Source organism: Mobula hypostoma, chromosome 10 (genome assembly GCF_963921235.1).
Source record: "Mobula hypostoma chromosome 10, sMobHyp1.1, whole genome shotgun sequence".
In the NCBI taxonomy this organism is placed as follows: domain Eukaryota; kingdom Metazoa; phylum Chordata; class Chondrichthyes; order Myliobatiformes; family Myliobatidae; genus Mobula; species Mobula hypostoma.
Window position 1 is genome coordinate 11,591,624 of NC_086106.1, and position 17,356 is coordinate 11,608,979.

At 50.4% G+C, this 17,356-nt stretch overlaps 1 protein-coding gene across 1 annotated transcript in view; it reads left to right on the top strand.

Moving 5' to 3' along the window:
- Positions 1-17,356, top strand: part of LOC134352653 (cyclin-dependent kinase-like 1) — an 82,864-nt gene that overhangs the window by 49,981 nt on the left and 15,527 nt on the right. Inside the window, exons 3-5 of the mRNA XM_063059993.1 lie at positions 1,496-1,568; positions 7,491-7,581; positions 9,364-9,564. Of these exons, the coding sequence (XP_062916063.1) occupies positions 1,496-1,568; positions 7,491-7,581; positions 9,364-9,564 (365 nt within the window). The remainder of the gene's footprint in view (positions 1-1,495; positions 1,569-7,490; positions 7,582-9,363; positions 9,565-17,356) is intronic.

The following is a 17,356-nucleotide window of genomic DNA, read 5'->3' on the forward strand; positions in this document are numbered from 1 at the left end:
TATGTTCTCTATCTCCTCTCTCCTCCCTCTCCCCTCTCTCACTCCCTCCCCCCTCTCTCACTCCCTCCTCTCTATCACTCCCTCCCCCTCCTCTCTATCACTCCCTCCCCTTCTCTCTCTCTCTCTCTCTCTTCCCACCCTCCCTCCCCCCTCTCTCTCCTCCTCTCCCACTACCCCTCTTCCCACCTCCCTCTCCCTCTCTTCTGTATCACCCCCACCCTGCCAACCCCAGCTCCCCTATCCAAAGGAAGATGGAACTCCCTATCTCTGACGTGGGATGTTACCGAAGCTCGATACGACCTATTCACCCACTTTATTTGCCGGTTGTAGATTCGGTTGTTTCAAAGTTCAAAGTACTTTGATTATCAAAGTTACATATTCGTTATACAACTTTGAGATTCACCTCCTTACAGGGAGCCACAAAACAGGGAAACCCAAATGAACCCAGAACAACACCCAATGTGCAGAGAGGAAAACAAATCATGCAAACAATAAAATAAGCAAATCACATTCAGGACTGAGGTTCACAGAAGGAGATTCATGGAGACGAAGCCGGTCGTCACCGCGGCTGATCCAGGAGCCCGTTGGTTGCAGGCCACGGCCTCAGTTCAGCGCAGAGACGAGTAATCCTCGCGGAGCTGCGAGCCGAATACCAGCCCGTCCCCAGCCTCCAGCCCCGACGCACCCTGACCTTTCCAACCTGGCCTTAAATCGGCCAATGCTCAGGTCACTCCTGGCTTGCGGACCTGGTCACTGCCACTTTGATACGTGTTCGGGCCTCAACTCTGCCTCGCCTCGGTTCTGCCGCCTTCGAATCCGCTCCAGTGGCGGCCGGACCCCGGCACGATCCGACAGGTTGGATTCGTCGTCACCCACCCCTCCTGCCGCCAGTGGCCTAATGTCTCACGGCAGTCCCACGCGCTCAGAGGATTAATCGCAAATAAAACATGCGGGTACTGGAAATCTGAAATAAAATCAGACAGGTCTGGAAACGCTCAGTCAGTCAGGCAGCATCTGTGGAGAGAGGTTCGGTGGCCTGTAACGTTAACCGTTTTCCTGTACACAAGGAGTGTTTATGGCATTGTCTGCTTAGTATCAGATGTAATGAAATGCTTCAGTTCATCAGCAATTTCCTGTGGTTGATTTGCAAACAGGCTTGAGTTCATCCTGTGGTTTTCTTCCATTACTGGTCTCGTTAGCGTTTAATGCGGTAATCAACTAATCTGGGATTCATCCAGCTCATTTGCAACGGAGCGAAACCGCCATCTGGAATTGCTGGTTTTAAAAAAAAAAGGATAATTAAATTGTTAGGTGAACTGAGACTCTGTGACGATGAATACCGGATTCCTTGCGTCTGGTGTCGGCCCTTTAAATAATGCAACGGGACTTCTAAAAGAAAACTGAATCAGGACGAGCTCCTCTTGTGCAGACGACGTTTGACCCAGTTCGGGACGGAGGGTGAGGTGCGATTGACTGTTTCTCCTTCCTCCCCCAGGGTTGCAGAGGATCAGGTGAAGAGCATCATCCGGCAGACCTTGCAGGCCGTCAGCTTCTGCCACAAGCACAACGTAAGTGTGGGGAACCTTCCAGAATGCAACTGGGGATTGGTGGGGGTGTTAAGGTGGAGGAATTAAGAGCAGACTGTTGGGACAGCTCAGTGGGGCCAGCAGCACCCGGCCTTGGGTTGAGTTGTACTCCGATCTTGGCAATTTACCTGCAAACAACACACATGAAAGTTGCTGGTGAACGCAGCACGCCAGGCAGCATCTCTAGGAAGAGGTACGGTCGACGTTTCAGGCCGAGACCCTTCGTCAGGACTAACTGGACTAAGCCGCAAGCGTTTTGTCACCGTGCGAGGAAACCCACATAGTCTCTACCCACGAAGGTCGGGAGGGGCACGCATTCGACTGGGCGTCCGTGAGAGTCACGGCGCAAGCAAGAGAATTGCTAGAAGGGCGGTTTCCCGCCAACAGTTCTGCAAAACAGACGTACAGACCTCAGTCCCGTTTATGAGCCGCTGGGGGCGGAACTCCCGACCACAGCGCACGGAGCTCGCCCCGCACCCGGCCAGCGACGAGACTCCCTCCCCACACCTCAGCTGAGTTACCGTAATGAGGACCGGTCAGCTGATCGATAAAGGCCAAGCATTCAGAGGGGACACCACAAATTAACAACGCACTGGCGATATCTCCTGGCATGGTGACGGGACGTTGGCAAGTTGAATGCCAAGACCGGAGAGCAACTCGACCCAACCTGAGGTATACGTCGTCCGAATTATTTCCGGCCCCTGCCCTGTATTCCGTGCTGTGGTGCTCTGGGACTAGCAGAAATTAAGTAAAATTAAATACAAAATAAAAAGGCCCTGCACGGAAGTGTTAGCGGTCAGCGTAACGCCATTACAGCTCAGGGTCCTCTGGAGTTCTCACCTTTCACCCTTAACCCAAGACCTCTGGTTGTAGTCCCACCTGACCCCAGTGGGAAGCGCCTGCTTGCATTTACCCTATCGATACCCCTCATAATTTTGCGTACCTCTCTCAAATCTCCCCTGTCGGTTCCGGCGCTGTCTGTCTGTAAGGGGTTTTCACGCGCTCTCCATGACCGTGTAGGTTCCTCTCCAGGTGCTCCGGTTTCCTCTCGCGGTCCAAAGGTCTTAGTAGGTTAATTGGTCATTGTAAATTGTCCTGTGATTAGGCTAGGGTTAAATAGGTAGGTTGTGTTGGCACGAGGCCAAGTGGTTAAGGTGTCAGTCTAGTGATCTGAAGGTCACTAGTTCGAGCCTTGGCTGAGGTAGCGTGTTGTGTCCTTGAGCAAGGCACTTAACCACACATTGCTCTGCGACGACACCGGTGCCAAGCTGTATGGGTCCTAGTGCCCTTCCCTTGGACAACATCGGTGTCGTGGAGAGGGGAGACTTGCAGCATGGGCAACTGCTGGTCTTCCATACAACCTTGCCCAGGTCTGCAACCTGGAAACCTTCCAAGGCGCAAATCCATGGTCTCATGAGACTAATGGATGCCTATAAAATAAAAGGTAGATTACTGGGCGGTGGGATTGAAGGACATGTTCTGCTCTGTATCTCTTAGTAAATAAATAATGACTCTCTCGGACGATGGTCCAGGTCCAGGTGCAGGTCAAAGGGACTAGAGAGAACAGTAGTTCAGTACGGACGAGATGTGCTGCAGTGGTCTCTGACCTTGGCCCTGGAGGGAAACGTTGACGCTCCGGGTCGAGACCTTTCACCTGAACGGGACACAGCCAGCGTAAGGAAGTGAAGGGCAGGAGCTGGCAGGTGATGGGCAGATCCAAGTAAGGGGAGACATAGGGAGATAGAGGAGGTGAGAGTTGGAATGGTGACAGAGGCCAGAGGAGGTGGGCGTGGGGCAACCAATGGTGGGACCTGATAGGGGAGGAAGGTGGAGCACGGAGCCAGTTCGGGGAGGGTGGGAGATCATGTGGGGAGACCTAATGAGAGGAAATCCAATCTGTCCACCATCCCCCATTGACCCCCTGATGGTTCGTTCGGTGCAGGCTGGGTTTTAGTGTCACAATGACCCTCTACCCACTTTCGACCGCGAGCTCTCTGTGTAACAATGCCACACTGAACGTACGACTCACAGACCAGACTGTGTTCAACAAACAACATGCTGGAGGAACCCAGTGGGTCGAGCAGCGTCTGTGGGATTGGAGGGTGGGGGGTGGGAAATGGGGAGGAGGTGGAGATGAAAGGTCGACAGTTTAGGCAGAAGGCACTGCATCACAGTCATAGAGAAGTACAACACAGAAACAGGCCCTTCAGCCTATCTAATCTGTGCTAAACCATTTAATCTGCCTACTCCCATTGACCTGCTCTGGGACCCTACTCCTACCATCCATGTACCTATCCAAACTTCTCTTAGACATTGAAATCGAAATCACAGCCACCTCTTGTGCTGACAGCTCACACCGTACTCCCACGGCCCTCTGAGTGAAGAAGTTTCCCCTCGTGCTGCCCTTAAACATTTCACCTTTCACCCTTAACCTGTGACCTCTGGTTGTAGTCCCACCCAACCTCAGCAGAGAAAGCCTGCTTGCATCTAACCCTGTCGATACCCCTCGCAATTTTGTATGCCTCTGTCAAATCTTCAGGGAACGACTGAGAGTGAAGACTGGAGATAGCCGATAGAAAGGAGAGAGGGAGAGGGGTGGTGAGACAGGGGGCTGTAGGTGATTAGTAGGCTGAGGAATGACGGACAGAAGGAGCCAGGTAATGGAGGTGGAGGTGGGTGAGATGGAGCAAGAGGGGAAGGGGGTTGGAGGGGAAGTGAAGGTGGAGACGGCTGCTGGAGGCTGGCAAGTGGGAACACAAAGGGCTACAGTGCTGGGATCTGCTAAGAAAGGAAGGTGATAGCGGGCAACTCTCACAAAGTGCTGGTGAAACTCAGCAGGCCGGGCAGCATCGATGGGGGGAAAAAAAGTATAGTCGACGTTTCGGGCCGAAACCCTTCGGCAGGACTGGAGAGAGAAAGCTGAGGAGTAGATTTAAAAGCTGGAGGGAGGGGAGAGGGAAACGCCAGGCGATAGGTGAAACCTGGAGGGAGGGGAGAGGGAAACGCCAGGCGATAGGTGAAACCTGGAGGGGGAGGGATGAAACGAAGAGCTGGGAAGTTGATTGGTGAAAGGGACAGAAAGCCATGAAAGAAAGAAAAGGGGGAAGGAGCACCAGAGGGAGGCGATGGACGGTCAAGGAGATAAGGTGAGAGAGGGATATACTTTATACTTTATTGTCGCCAAACAATTGATACTAAAACGTACAATCATCACAGCGATATTTGATTCTGCGCTTCCCGCTCCCTGGATTACAAATCAATAGTAAATATTAAAATTTTAAATTATAAATGATAAATAGAAATTAGAAAAATGGGAAGTAAGGTAGTACAAAAAAACCGAGAGGCAAGTCCGGATATTTGGAGGGTACGGCCCAGATCCAGGTCAGGATCTGTTCAGCAGTCTTATCACAGTTGGAAAGAAGCTGTTCCCAAATCTGGCCGTACGAGTCTTCAAGCTCCTGAGCCTTCTCCCGGAGGGAAGAGGGACGAAAAGTGTGTTGGCTGGGTGGGTCTTGTCCTTGATTATCCTGGCAGCACTGCTCCGACAGCGTGCAGTGTAAAATGAGTAAGGGATAAGAGGAAGGGAAAAGGGGATGGGAAATGGTGAAGGACAGGCAGGTGGGGGGCATTACCAGAAGTTTGAGAAATCAATGTTCGTGCCATCACGTTGGAATATAAGGTGTTGTTCCTCCAACCTAAGTGTGGTCTTATCCCGACAGTGGAGGAGGCTATGGATAGACATATCGGAATGGGAATGGGAAGTGGAATTAAAATGGGTGACCACTGGGAGATCCTGCTTCTTCTGGCAGACAGAGCGTAGGTGCTCGGTGAAATGGTCTCCCAATCTACGTTGGGTCTCACCGATATACAGGAGGCCACACCGGGAGCACCGGACACAGTATGTGACCCCGACAGACTCACAGGTGAAGCATCGCCTCAGCTGGAGGGACAGTTTGTGGCCCTGAGTGGTAGTGAGGGAGGAGGTGGAGGGGCAGGTGTGGCACTTGTTCAGCCTGCACGGATAAGTGCCAGGAGGGAGATCAGTGGGGAGGGGGGAGTGGACATGGGATAGTGGGAATCATTAGGGGAGAGGTCAGGGGCCGATGGGAAGCCAGTGGGAAAAACACGTGGGTAGGTAAATCTGTTAAACAAATCCTTTAACTGTGCTGGCTTGTTCCAAACGACACTGTTGCTGCCCATGATTGGCCCCACGCCACTGGCGCCAGCATAACGTGCCCGCAACTCTCTAACCCTAACCCACGTGTGAGGGGAGAAGCCAAGGCACCCAAAGGAAACTCGCGGTCACCGGGAGAGCATAGAGTATAAACTCCTTACAGACAGCGGTGGGAACGGAACCCCGATCTCTCACAATAACCTCTACACCCCTATTGCCATGCATGGGTACAGCTTAAAGACCTGCTTGCAGCAGCTTCACGTTCTGTCGTGGAGAACTTGGGGCGGTGGGGGAGGGTGTTTACAAGCAAGGACCAGGGCGAACGGTGAAGCATCTCTTCCTTCAGAACTTTGGCATCAATTGGCAGGTCTTCGGGTCGGTATCTGGTGACCAGCCACTTGGGAGTTGGACGCAACCTCTTGGTTCCCAGTCTCCTGATGTTCGGGGGGTTGGGGGGGACACCTTGACCAAAAACAGGATGAGTTGGGCAAGTCTAGTTTTTTTTTGGTAAGAGCCACGAGGATTGAACATAGCACTTGGAGTACTGTGTCCAGTTCTGGTCGCCTCACTATCGGAAGGATGTGGAAGCATTGGAAAGGGTACAGAGGAGATTTACCAGGATGCTGCCTGGTTTAGAGAGTATGCATTATGATCAGAGATTAAGGGAGCTAGGGCTTTACTCTTTGGAGAGAAGGAGGATGAGAGGAGACATGATAGAGGTATACAAGATATTAAGAGGAATAGATAGAGTGGATAGCCAGCGCCTCTTCCCCAGGGCACCACTGCTCAATACAAGAGGACATGGCTTTAAGGTAAGGGGTGGGAAGTTCAAGGGGGATATTAGAGGAAGGTTTACCACTCAGAGAGTGGTTGGTGCATGGAATGCACTGCCTGAGTCAGTGGTGGAGGCAGATACACTAGTGAAGTTTAAGAGACTACTAGACAGGTATATGGAGGAATTTAAGGTGGGGGCTTATATGGGAGGCAGGGTTTGAGAGTTGGCACAACATTGTGGGCCAAAGGGCCTGTACTGTGCTGTACTATTCTATGTTCTATAGTCTGTGCACTGCATTGGAAAGGAGCTCCATAAAGCCGCTCGGTTTGCGACCGAATTACAGGCACCCTTTTGTCTTGGCTCAGTTAGCGGAGGCCATTGTGGGTGTGAATAGTTACTCCTCGCTGCTATGCAGTGAATGAATCTCAAAGGAGTATAGACTGACAGATACAGTGCTTTAGCTCATCACCCCTACTTGCCGATGGCAGCTCGCCAGAATCCTCGGTCCTGGGCCAAAGGCTTCCACTTTCACCGCGCGTCTTCTGGGCAAAGATCCTTCCGCTCCCAGGGATGAGGTCTCGGGAGCTTCCGTTGGCGTTTCTGTTTTTGCAGGATAGGGCTGCTAGTCCCGTGCCTGACCCCCCTCCTTTGGCAGCTGGCCTTGGGACCGTCCATGGTGGAGATGACAGGCACGTACTTAGGTTGGTAGCTGGGGTTGAGGCGTCTGGCGTTGTGGAGTTCGCCGAGCTTGGCCGTGAGCTTGCAGGCGTTCGTTCCGCCACCAGTGCGCAGCCGCGTCAGCTCGACTCGTGGTGAGACGTCGGCGAGCTAATGGCCAAGCTCGGCGCGCACCACCACATCGGGTACAAAGCTCAATGCGAATCTATCCTCAAAGCGCCGTGCAGTTTATCAGTTCCAGAGGCAGAGTGATTTCCTGTATCTGTGTCTATGCCAGTGTATCCACAGAGACGTGAAGCCCGAGAACATCCTCATCACCAAGCAGGGCGTCATCAAGCTCTGCGACTTCGGCTTTGCACGGATCCTGAGTAAGTTACGGCTCATCTTTGACCTTGGGGTGGGGGGGGTGCTCCACGTAGTGGTGAGGGAAGGCGGAGGGAAGGCCTACAGTAGCTCCCCACGCACACTGACCCGAGGCTGCAGACGCCGCAGCCCAGAGCCAGAATCGAACTGCTGGAGGCAAGGGTTAAAGACCGGCGTCCATTAAAGATCGAAACATGCAGTGAAAAGCATTGCTTGCGTCAACGACGGACACGGTCCAAGAGTGTGTTGGGGGCAGCTCCCAAGTGTCATCATGGTTCAACTCAGGACTGAGCAGCTCCGGGCAACATCTGTCAAAGAGTACTGCTCATAAACAGGCCCTTCGGCCCATCTATCCCATGCCAGACCATTATTCTGCCTTGGATTATCGAGCTGTGGCTGGACCAAGACCTCCATTTATGTTTTGGGCCACGGCCTGAAATGTCGAGCATCCATTCCCCGGCCTGACCCGCTGTGCTGCTTGTATTTTCACTCTGATCTGAGCTGGGTGGAGGTTTCCCTCCACGGTGCACGCTCTCCTGACCTGAAAACATTCCCTCTGTCATCACATCTGAGTCTAGCTCCCGGAACTGTCCTCAACAGCACCCTGAGAGCACCTAACCACTGGTAAATTTCCCCCTCTTCTCCCATTCCCCTCTTATCCCTTCTCTTCTCCTCAACTGCCCATCATCTCCCCTGGTGTTCTCCCTCTTTCCCTTCCTCCCATGGTTCACTGTCATTCCCAGAATCGTTCTTGTGAACCTCCTCAGGACCCTCTCCAATGCTAGCACATCCTTTCTTAGATAAGGGGCCCAAAGCTGCTCTCAATGCCCCCAAGTATTTCCCCCTGGATCTCCCACCCCCCCACCTTCCTTTTCTCCCATGGTCCACTCTCCTGTCCTATCAGATTCCTCCTCCTTCAGCCCTTTACCTTTTCCACCTATCACCTCCCAGCTTCTCACTTCAAACCCCCTCCCCCAACCCACCTGGCTTCACCTGTATCACCATCCATCTTGTACTCCTTTCCTTCCCCTCCCCCCACCTTCTTAATATGGCTTCTTCCCCCTTCCTCTCCAACCCTGATAAAGGGTCTCAGCCTAAAATGTCGACTGTTTACTAAAATGTGGACTGTTAATTCCCCTTCATGGATGCTGCTCGACCTGTTGAGTAGATTGGGTGGCAGGGTGGAGATATGTCTCTACTGAAGGACATTTCTTCCCTCCGCTAGCCTGCAGGTCACCCTTGGGCAAGGTGTAGCACCTGCTTAGCCCCCTGATCAGAGGAAGGGGGAAGAAGCCATATTAAGAAGGTGGGGGGAGGGGAAGGAAAGGAGTACAAGATGGATGTGAAGCCATGGGAGCAGGTGGTGGGTGGCCGTACGAGCAGCCAGTGCAGATCACAAGTCCTGGTTATGCGACCACTAACGCCAGGCAGACAATCTCTGAAGAGTATTGATAATGGCTGAGGTCACCCATCTACTGCCCAGAAGTAGGCAATGGGAAATCACTTCTGTAAAAAAATTTATCAAGAACAATCATGGTCAAGACAGGTGGAAGACCATGATTGCCCAAGGCACATAATGATGATGAAGATGATGATGTGTGAGTAGGAAGATCTCACCTCTTTCAAGTTATGACCAAGCAAGTTGGCAGGTGAACACTTCACCATGCTGGGAGTCTCCGCACTTCCAGGGGGACCCTGAACCCATGCAGTGGGTGCCTGATGTTGGAGGAGGGAGGAGCGAAACGCCCCATAATGTTGACCCTTTAATGTCCGCTCTTGTGTTCCAGCTGGACCGGGAGACGACTATACGGACTACGTGGCGACTCGTTGGTACCGCGCCCCTGAGCTGCTGGTCGGCGACACGCAGTACGGCCCTCCGGTGGACGTCTGGGCGATAGGCTGCGTCTTCGCCGAGCTCATCTCGGGCAACCCGCTGTGGCCAGGCCGTTCGGATGTGGATCAGCTCTACCTCATCAGGAAGACACTAGGTCAGTTGTTACACGTACTGTTCGGGTCAGTGCTGGCCGTCTTGGTCTGTCGGTGATTGACCAGCAGATTGTTAATCAATTACGTATCCATTGACTGAATTCTATAACTTCTTTGAAGGACCGCACCCTGGTCCCGTGGTTTTTGTACTAGAGACGAGCAGTAAGCGGAGTAACAAATGCCGTAAATCGAAATTGAAGTATCTTTATTGTCATTGCATAGTACAATTTGTCATGCACCAATACAGCGAAAATGAGTTTGCAACTCTCGTACTCAATGCTATAAAACAACAAATAAAATAAATAAACAATAAATAAAATCAAGTAACCAGCCAGTACAAGCAACGTCCAGCAGTACAAAAGCACAACTCAGATGCACGACAGCCATAAAGCCGGTATTAAAGTAGCAATATAACAAATCCAGGGATGATACTTGATCGATTGGTTCAGAGCAATTATAGCTCTGGGGAAAAAGCTATTTTTCAGTCTGGAAGTGCGGGCGTAGAAAATCTTATAACGTCTGCCAGATGGAAGAAGTTCAAACAGATGATTGCATGGGTGTGTATTGTCCTTACAGATGCTTGTAGCTTTCCTCAGGCAGCGAGTGCTGTAGGTGTCCTCCAGGGCTGGGAGCTGCGTCCCGATGATCTTCTGTGCGCTGGAGACGACCTGCTGAAGTGCTTTTCTATCAGCTGCTGTACAACTCAGATACCACACAGAGATGCAGTATGTTAAGATGGTGCAGCGGTAAAAGGTCACCAGCATTTGTCCAGGTAGACCAACTTTCTTCAGCGTCCTGAGGAAGAACAAGCGTTGCTGTGCTTTCTTAACTATTGTTGTGGTGTTAGTGGACCATGTAAGGTCTTCTGAGATGTGTATTCCCAGAAACCTGAAACGGGACACTCTCTCCACTATGTCTCCGAGATAAGACAGGGGGTAGTGTGAGTGTAGAATGAACTGCCAGTGGAGGTGGTAGCCTGCCTGAGTGGGCAAACTGAAGGGATGGAAAGCAGTTTTTGATCATGGTTTCTATTAGCTTTGCTATTGTCTGCCTGCTGGGTGGTGGTTAATGCTTTTGCTAGAGCAAGTGGGGGGAGGGGAACGGAGGGGGAGAACTGATGCTTGTGCATGGGGGAGGGGAGGGCAACTTTGGGGCCCTAACGTTTTTCTGTCATTCGTGCTTTGGGGTTTTTCTTCTGTATTGTGGATGTCTGTGAAGAGTAAGAACGTCAGGCTGTATACATTCTCAGGGGGCAGGGAGAGGGGAATCATGGTTGGGAAAGGGGGAAGGGAGAGGGGAGGAAGTGGGAAGCACCAGAGAGACATTCTGTAATGATCACTAAACCAATTGTTTGGAATCAAATGACACTTGCCTGGTGTCTCATGGCTGGGTGTGTCTGCACCCGCTCCAGCCCCCTGCCCTCCGACCCTGTCGCCCCCTCTCTGCCATGTGGCCCACCCACAGCACTCCACCCTCGCCATTCCAAACATCCTTTACTCTTGCCAGAGTTACAAACTCACTCTCCGCCCCATGTTGACAAATGCAGCACTGAGCAAAAGTCTTCAGCATCCTAGCTGTATGAATGTGCGTCAGACTTTTGCACAGTACCGTATGAGAGGGGTGTGGAGAGCTGTTGTCCGGTGCAGGAAATGGCCGTTCCCAGCCGGTCTGACTGGGGACTCCCATCAAATGGCATGTGAGGTGGATTAATGAGCTACCCAGGACAGTACAGATGTGGCGTTTGCTACGTTCTGGTGTGGATAAATTCACTCACCTCAACTCTGAACTGATTCCACAACCCACGGACTCACTTGGGCTCACTTTCCAGGACTCTACAGCTCAAGTTCTCAGTTCTACCTGCCTTACCAACCTGCCTGCCTTACCTACCCTCCTTGCCCTCCCTCGCCCTCCCCACCTATCTACTTGTCTACCCTCCTCTTTTGCATGTTGGTTGTTTGTCAGCATTTATCTACTATTCTGTGTAACTCGTCCTCAGTCTCGGCTAACAACACTGAATCATCTGCTTACCTCAAGCTGTTCACTGTCACTCCACCAATTTGGACACCAGCTTCATCGTTCAACACCCTGAATTTTACCTCTGAGTAAATGTTAAATAATAAAGGGGAAATAATACAGTCCTGGCGAACTCCTTTTTGGATCTCAACTTCCGGTGAGTTCCCACCACTAGTTCTTATTTCTGCCTTCTGATGCCAGTACAGACTCGCAATCAGTCCAACATCTTTCCCATCCAGCCCCAATGAGTTCAGGCAATTGACCAGCTGTTCATGACTGACTTGGTCAAAAGCTTTTTCATAATCCAGGAAGCACATGTAAATGTCTTTGACCTTGTTCCACAATCATTCGCAAATTGAAAAATCCCTTCACGGTTACTCTTACCTAGTATAAATCCGCTCTGGCACTCATTATTTCATTAAGAACTGTCCTTTTTATTCTGCTTAGAAGTATTAATAACAAGATCTTGGAGGCATGACTTATAAGACTTATAGTTCTAAAGTCTGAGCATTTCGTGCTCTTACTTTTCTGTGGGATCATGACAAACACTGACACCACAAAATCTGTTGGCCATTTTCCTGTTGAACAATTTGGAATGAAAATAAATGCTGCGAAGTCAAAGATGATAGTAGTATCGCGGAAGAAGGAAGACCCCAAAATCAGTATCGTTAACGGCGTAGGCATGGAGCAAGTCAAAAAGTTTGTGTACTTGGGACAGGTGGTCACAGAGGATGGGAAATGTGATACAGAAATTAGACTAAGAATTGAGATTGCAAGATCAACGTACTGGAGCCTGAGTGACGTGCTGTGTGACTTTGGGCTGCGTTGTAGAATTCGGAAATGCTACGTCTGGAGCAGTCTGTTGTATGGAGTCGAATCGTGGACCTTATGCAAGGAAGCGCAACGACGACTGGAGGCATTTCAAATGTGATGTTTAAGGAGAATGCAGGAAATTAGACGGGTGATGAAGGTCAGTAATATGGAAGTGTTGAAGACAGCGAGGAGAGGAAAGGAGTTGCTGAAGAATATGAAGAAAAGGAAGCTGGAATATGCCGGGCACTTGTTAGGAGGTGGTGGACTGCAGAATTTGTTATTGGAAGGGACGATAGAAGGAAAGAGGGAAAGAGGAAGGCAGCGAACCGCTTGGTACGATAATGTGAGGCAATGGACTGGGTTGAGTTAAGCTGAGGCCAGAGAAAGAGCGCAAAATCGAGGAAGATGGAGGTGCATAGCCGCCAACCCCCGATTCGGGACGGCACCCACTGACCGACTGACTGTTTGTCAGTCTTTCTGTGTAATTTTTCATTGAATCTATTGTATAATTGTTCTACCGTGACTGCCTGCAAGAAAATGAATCTCAGAGTAGTACGTGGTGACCTATACATAGTTTGATAATAAATTTACTTTGAACAAACTGCTGCAAGAATTCCGTGAGTCCTGATACAGGGTCTCGACCGCAGATGCAGCCGGGCCCGCTGAGTTTCTCCAGTAGTTTTGTTTTTTTTTTGCACCAGATTCCAGCATCTGCCGTCTCTTTACGCTTTCACTCTACTGCTCGGGAGCGTGGCTCAGCTGCGTCCGCACAACGTGAGCCGCGCGGTAATTTACAGCAGTCTCCCTACTCCGGACTTGCTCCTGTAGGTCTTCAGATTATTTTTCATTGGCAGGAGATCTCCAGATCGGGCACCACAGTAGTGTAGCAGTTAGCTCAACGAGGAGGTCTGGAGTTCGGAGTTCAATTCCAATGACATTTCGTAAGGAATCTCTGTACGTCCTCCCTGTGGAATAGTAGTTTTTGTCCCCCAGGTCCTCCAGTTTCCTCACACAGTCCAAAGGCGTACCCAATAGGTTAACTGGTCAGAATCAGGTTCAATATCACTGGCGTAGGTCATGAAATTTGTTAACTTTGCAGCAGTAGTACAGTGAAATACATAATATAGAGAAAAAAACTGAATTACTGTGAATATATATACATTAAATAGTTAGATAAATAGTACAAAAATAGAATTTTTTTTAAAAGTAGTTAGTGTTCCTGGGTTCAGTGTCCATTCGGAAATCTGATGGCAGAGGGAAAGCTGTTCCTGAATCGCTGAGTGTGTGTCTTCAGGCTCCTGTACCTCCTTCCTAGTGGTAGCAATGAGAAGAGGGCATGTCCTGGGTGGTGGGAGTCCTTAATGGTAGATCCTGCCTCTTTGAGGCATCGCTCCTGGATATGATGGAGGCTCGTGCCCCTGATGGAGCTGACTGAGTTTACAACTCTCTGTGGATTACTTTGTGCAGTAGCTCCCCATTCCCCCCAATACCAGATGCTGATGCAGCCGGTCAGAATGCTCTCCACAATATATCTGTCAAAATTTGCGAGAGTCTTTGATGATGGAGGCGGTTCACAAGGATGATTCTGGAAATGAAAGGGTCATCATACGAGGAACGTTTGATGGCTCTGCGTCTGTACTTGCTGGAATTTAGAAAGATGAGGAGGGGGTCTCATTGAAACTTTTCGAATGTTGAAAGGCCTAGACAGAGTAGATGTGGAAAGGATGTTTCCCATGGTGAGGGAGTCTAGGACAAGAGGGCACAGATTCAGGATAGAGGGGAGTCCATTTAAGACAGAGATGCGGAGAAATTTCTTTAGCCAGAGGATGGTGAATTTGTGGAATTTGTTACCACAGGCAGCCAGTTTGCTGGGTGTATTTAAGGCAGAGATTGATAGTTCTTGATTGGACGCGGCACCAAAGGGTTTGGGGAGAAGGCTGGAGAACGGGGCTGAAGAGGGGAGAAAGGATCAGCCATGGTTGAATGGCGGAGCAGACTCGATGGGCCAAACGGCCTAATTCTGCTCCTATATCTCATAGACAAACCAAATCTCCCCAAACTCCCAATGAAATATAACTGCTGCCACGCCTTCTCTGTTGCTGGATCGATATGTTGGGCCCAGGGTAGATCCTCAGAGAGCTTGAAGCTGGTCACTCTCTCCAATCCTGATCCCTTGATGAGGACTGGTGTGTTTTCCCTGGTCTTGCTGACTCTGAGAACAAGGCTGTTGCTGCGACACCACTCAACTAGCTGGGTATGTCTCTCTCCTGTAAGTGAGATAAACTTTAAACTGTCCCGTGATTAGGTTATGGTTAATTGTGTTCGCCGGGGATGGGGCAGCTGGGCAATGTTGCCCGAAGGGCCCCTTTGTGTTGCAACTCAATAAATAAGTAATGCCAACTAAATAAATAGTTTTGAATAAATTGCAGGCCAGGAAGTCACAAGAAGCTGAAATGTGCAGTACCCACTGGGACACCAGAGTGTTTGTGCAGGGAGAAGAAAAGGAGACCATTCGGCCCATTGTGCTGGTCTCAGAAGCTAGCAGGAAGCCTCCAATCATTCGTATTGCGGGTGGCGCAGTGAATACAGCTGTTTCCCGAAGCCTTCCTCAGTTCCAGCCTAGGATGCTGGCTGCGCGGAGTTTGCACTGTGACCAGCCACCCACATCCCCCCCCCCACCCCCGAAGACCTGCATGGGGCGGGATTTGTCAGCGCAGAGTGGAAAGCCAGTTTGTAGATCTGGCAGCAGTAAAGGATGTTGGGACTAGCGAGGGTGGAATGCCCATGAGAGGAGTGTGGGACGGGTGGCAGAGAAGGAGTTCCGGGGCAGTGGGGGTCATGGGTGCAGACACACCCAGCCCTGAGACACCAGACATTTGATTCCAAACGACTGGTTTACTGATCATTATGGAATGTCTCTCCAGTGCTTCCCTCTCCCTTCCCCTTTTCCCAACCATGATTCCCCTCTCCCTGCCCCCTTCCCAGTCTCAGTCCACAATAGAGACCCAGATCAGAATCAGGTTTATCATCACTCACATATGTCATGAAATTTGTTTCTTTTTGTGGCAGCAATACAGTGTAATACATAAAATTACTACAGTGCTGTGCAGAAGTCCTAGCTATATATACTGTACACGCCTAAGACTTTTGCACAGCACTGTATGTAAATTTGTTGTTTCAAATTCCTCCGCACCCTCAAAGTACAAAGCTCAAAGTAAAATTTATTATCAGAGTACATACATGTCACCACATACAACCCCGAGATTCATTTTCCTGCGGGCATACTCAGCAAATCTATAGAACAGTGGAATATCTGTGGAATGCTCTGCCTCAGAAGGCAGTGGAGGCCAAGTCTCTGGATTCTTTCAAGAAAGAGTTAGATAGAGCTCTTAAAGATAGCGGAGTGAAGGGATATGGGGACGAGGCAGGAACAGAGTACTGATTGTGGATGATCAGCCATGATCACAGTGAATGGTGGTGCTGGCTCGAAGGGCCAAATGGCCTACTCCTGCACCTATTGTCTATTGTCTATTAACAGTAACTGCAAACAGGATCAATGAACAACCAACTGTTCAAATGCAAATATAAATAAATAGCAATAAATCTCTGGCTATCTATCCCATAGGATGATGATGGTTCCTTTTAGTCAGTTAGTGGGCCTTAGGATACCCCACTCCTCAGAAAGGAACAGCGTGTGCGTGAGTGGATTGTAGGTGAGTAGGGGGCTGCACAGGTCCGGACCCACCCTCTCGACATCCCCTCCCGGATCCAGCGGCATGGTGGGGTCCAAGACAGCTGGGGGAAGTTCCGTTGCAATGAATGGCCAGACCAAGCTTCGATACAAGGGCTGCGCTTTCCGTGCTTCACGGCACGTGTTTGCTAGATGGCCGTTGACCCAACGAGAGGGTTCATCCACCCTTTGACAGGTCTTGCTTTTCATCCTGCAGGGTGTCTAGCCACCCTCCTCGCCAGGCAAGCCTGGTGGGGGAGCCAGTTTAGTCGCCCACCACCCGACCATGCGACAGGTAGTACTGGGTCACGTGGTACCAGTAGCACTCAGACAAGACCATAAAATAACAAGATCAAGAATCCTTAAAGTGAGACCATTGTTGTGGGAACACCAGAAATAGAATGAGTGCAGTTATCATCTTTCGATCGATAGCCTGATAGTTGAGGGGTAGTCACTGTTCTTGAACCTGGTGGTGCGACTCAACTCCTGAGGCTCTTGTACCTTCTACCTAATGGCAGCGGTGAGAAAAGAGCACGGCCTGGGTGGTGAGGATCTCTGATGATGGATGCTGCTTTTCTACAGCAATGATTCATGTAGATGTGCTCAATGACTGGGAGAGCTTTACCCATGATGTACTGGGCTGAATCCTCTGCCCAGGATTTTCCGCTCAAAGGCTTTGGTGATCCCGTACCAGACCATACTGCAGCCAGTCAGCACACTTCTCCACCACACACCCATAGAAGCTTGCCAAGGATTTTGATGACATGCCCAATCTCTGCACACTCCTGAGGAAGTCGAGGCGCTGTCATGCCCGAGTGTTTCTGGGACTGTGAGGAGAACAGAGGAGAAGAATTGGGTTCATCATCGCTGGCACAGAGTTAATGGGCTGAAGACCATGCTGCGCGAGATGCGACTCCACAATTAACCTTGCCCATGTCTCTGCGCTGTGGTTCGTTTCTCCTTCAGTCACTTAACCCTTTCTCTTCTGGAAATGACTTGTCGAACCCACGTCCACTGCCTGCCAGGATGTGGATTCCAGTCCTTAACAACTCGGTGTACAGCGAGGGAGTACAGTCTGCTCACATCCCACGTGTTTTTGCTGAATAACTTAATAACAGTAACTCACTTATCAAGCACTTTTCTTACAGACGATGTAATTCAAAGTGCTTTACAATCGCTTAAAGTGCAGACATGAAAATAAAAGACAAATTACAGGTACAAAATTCAATGCCTGTGAC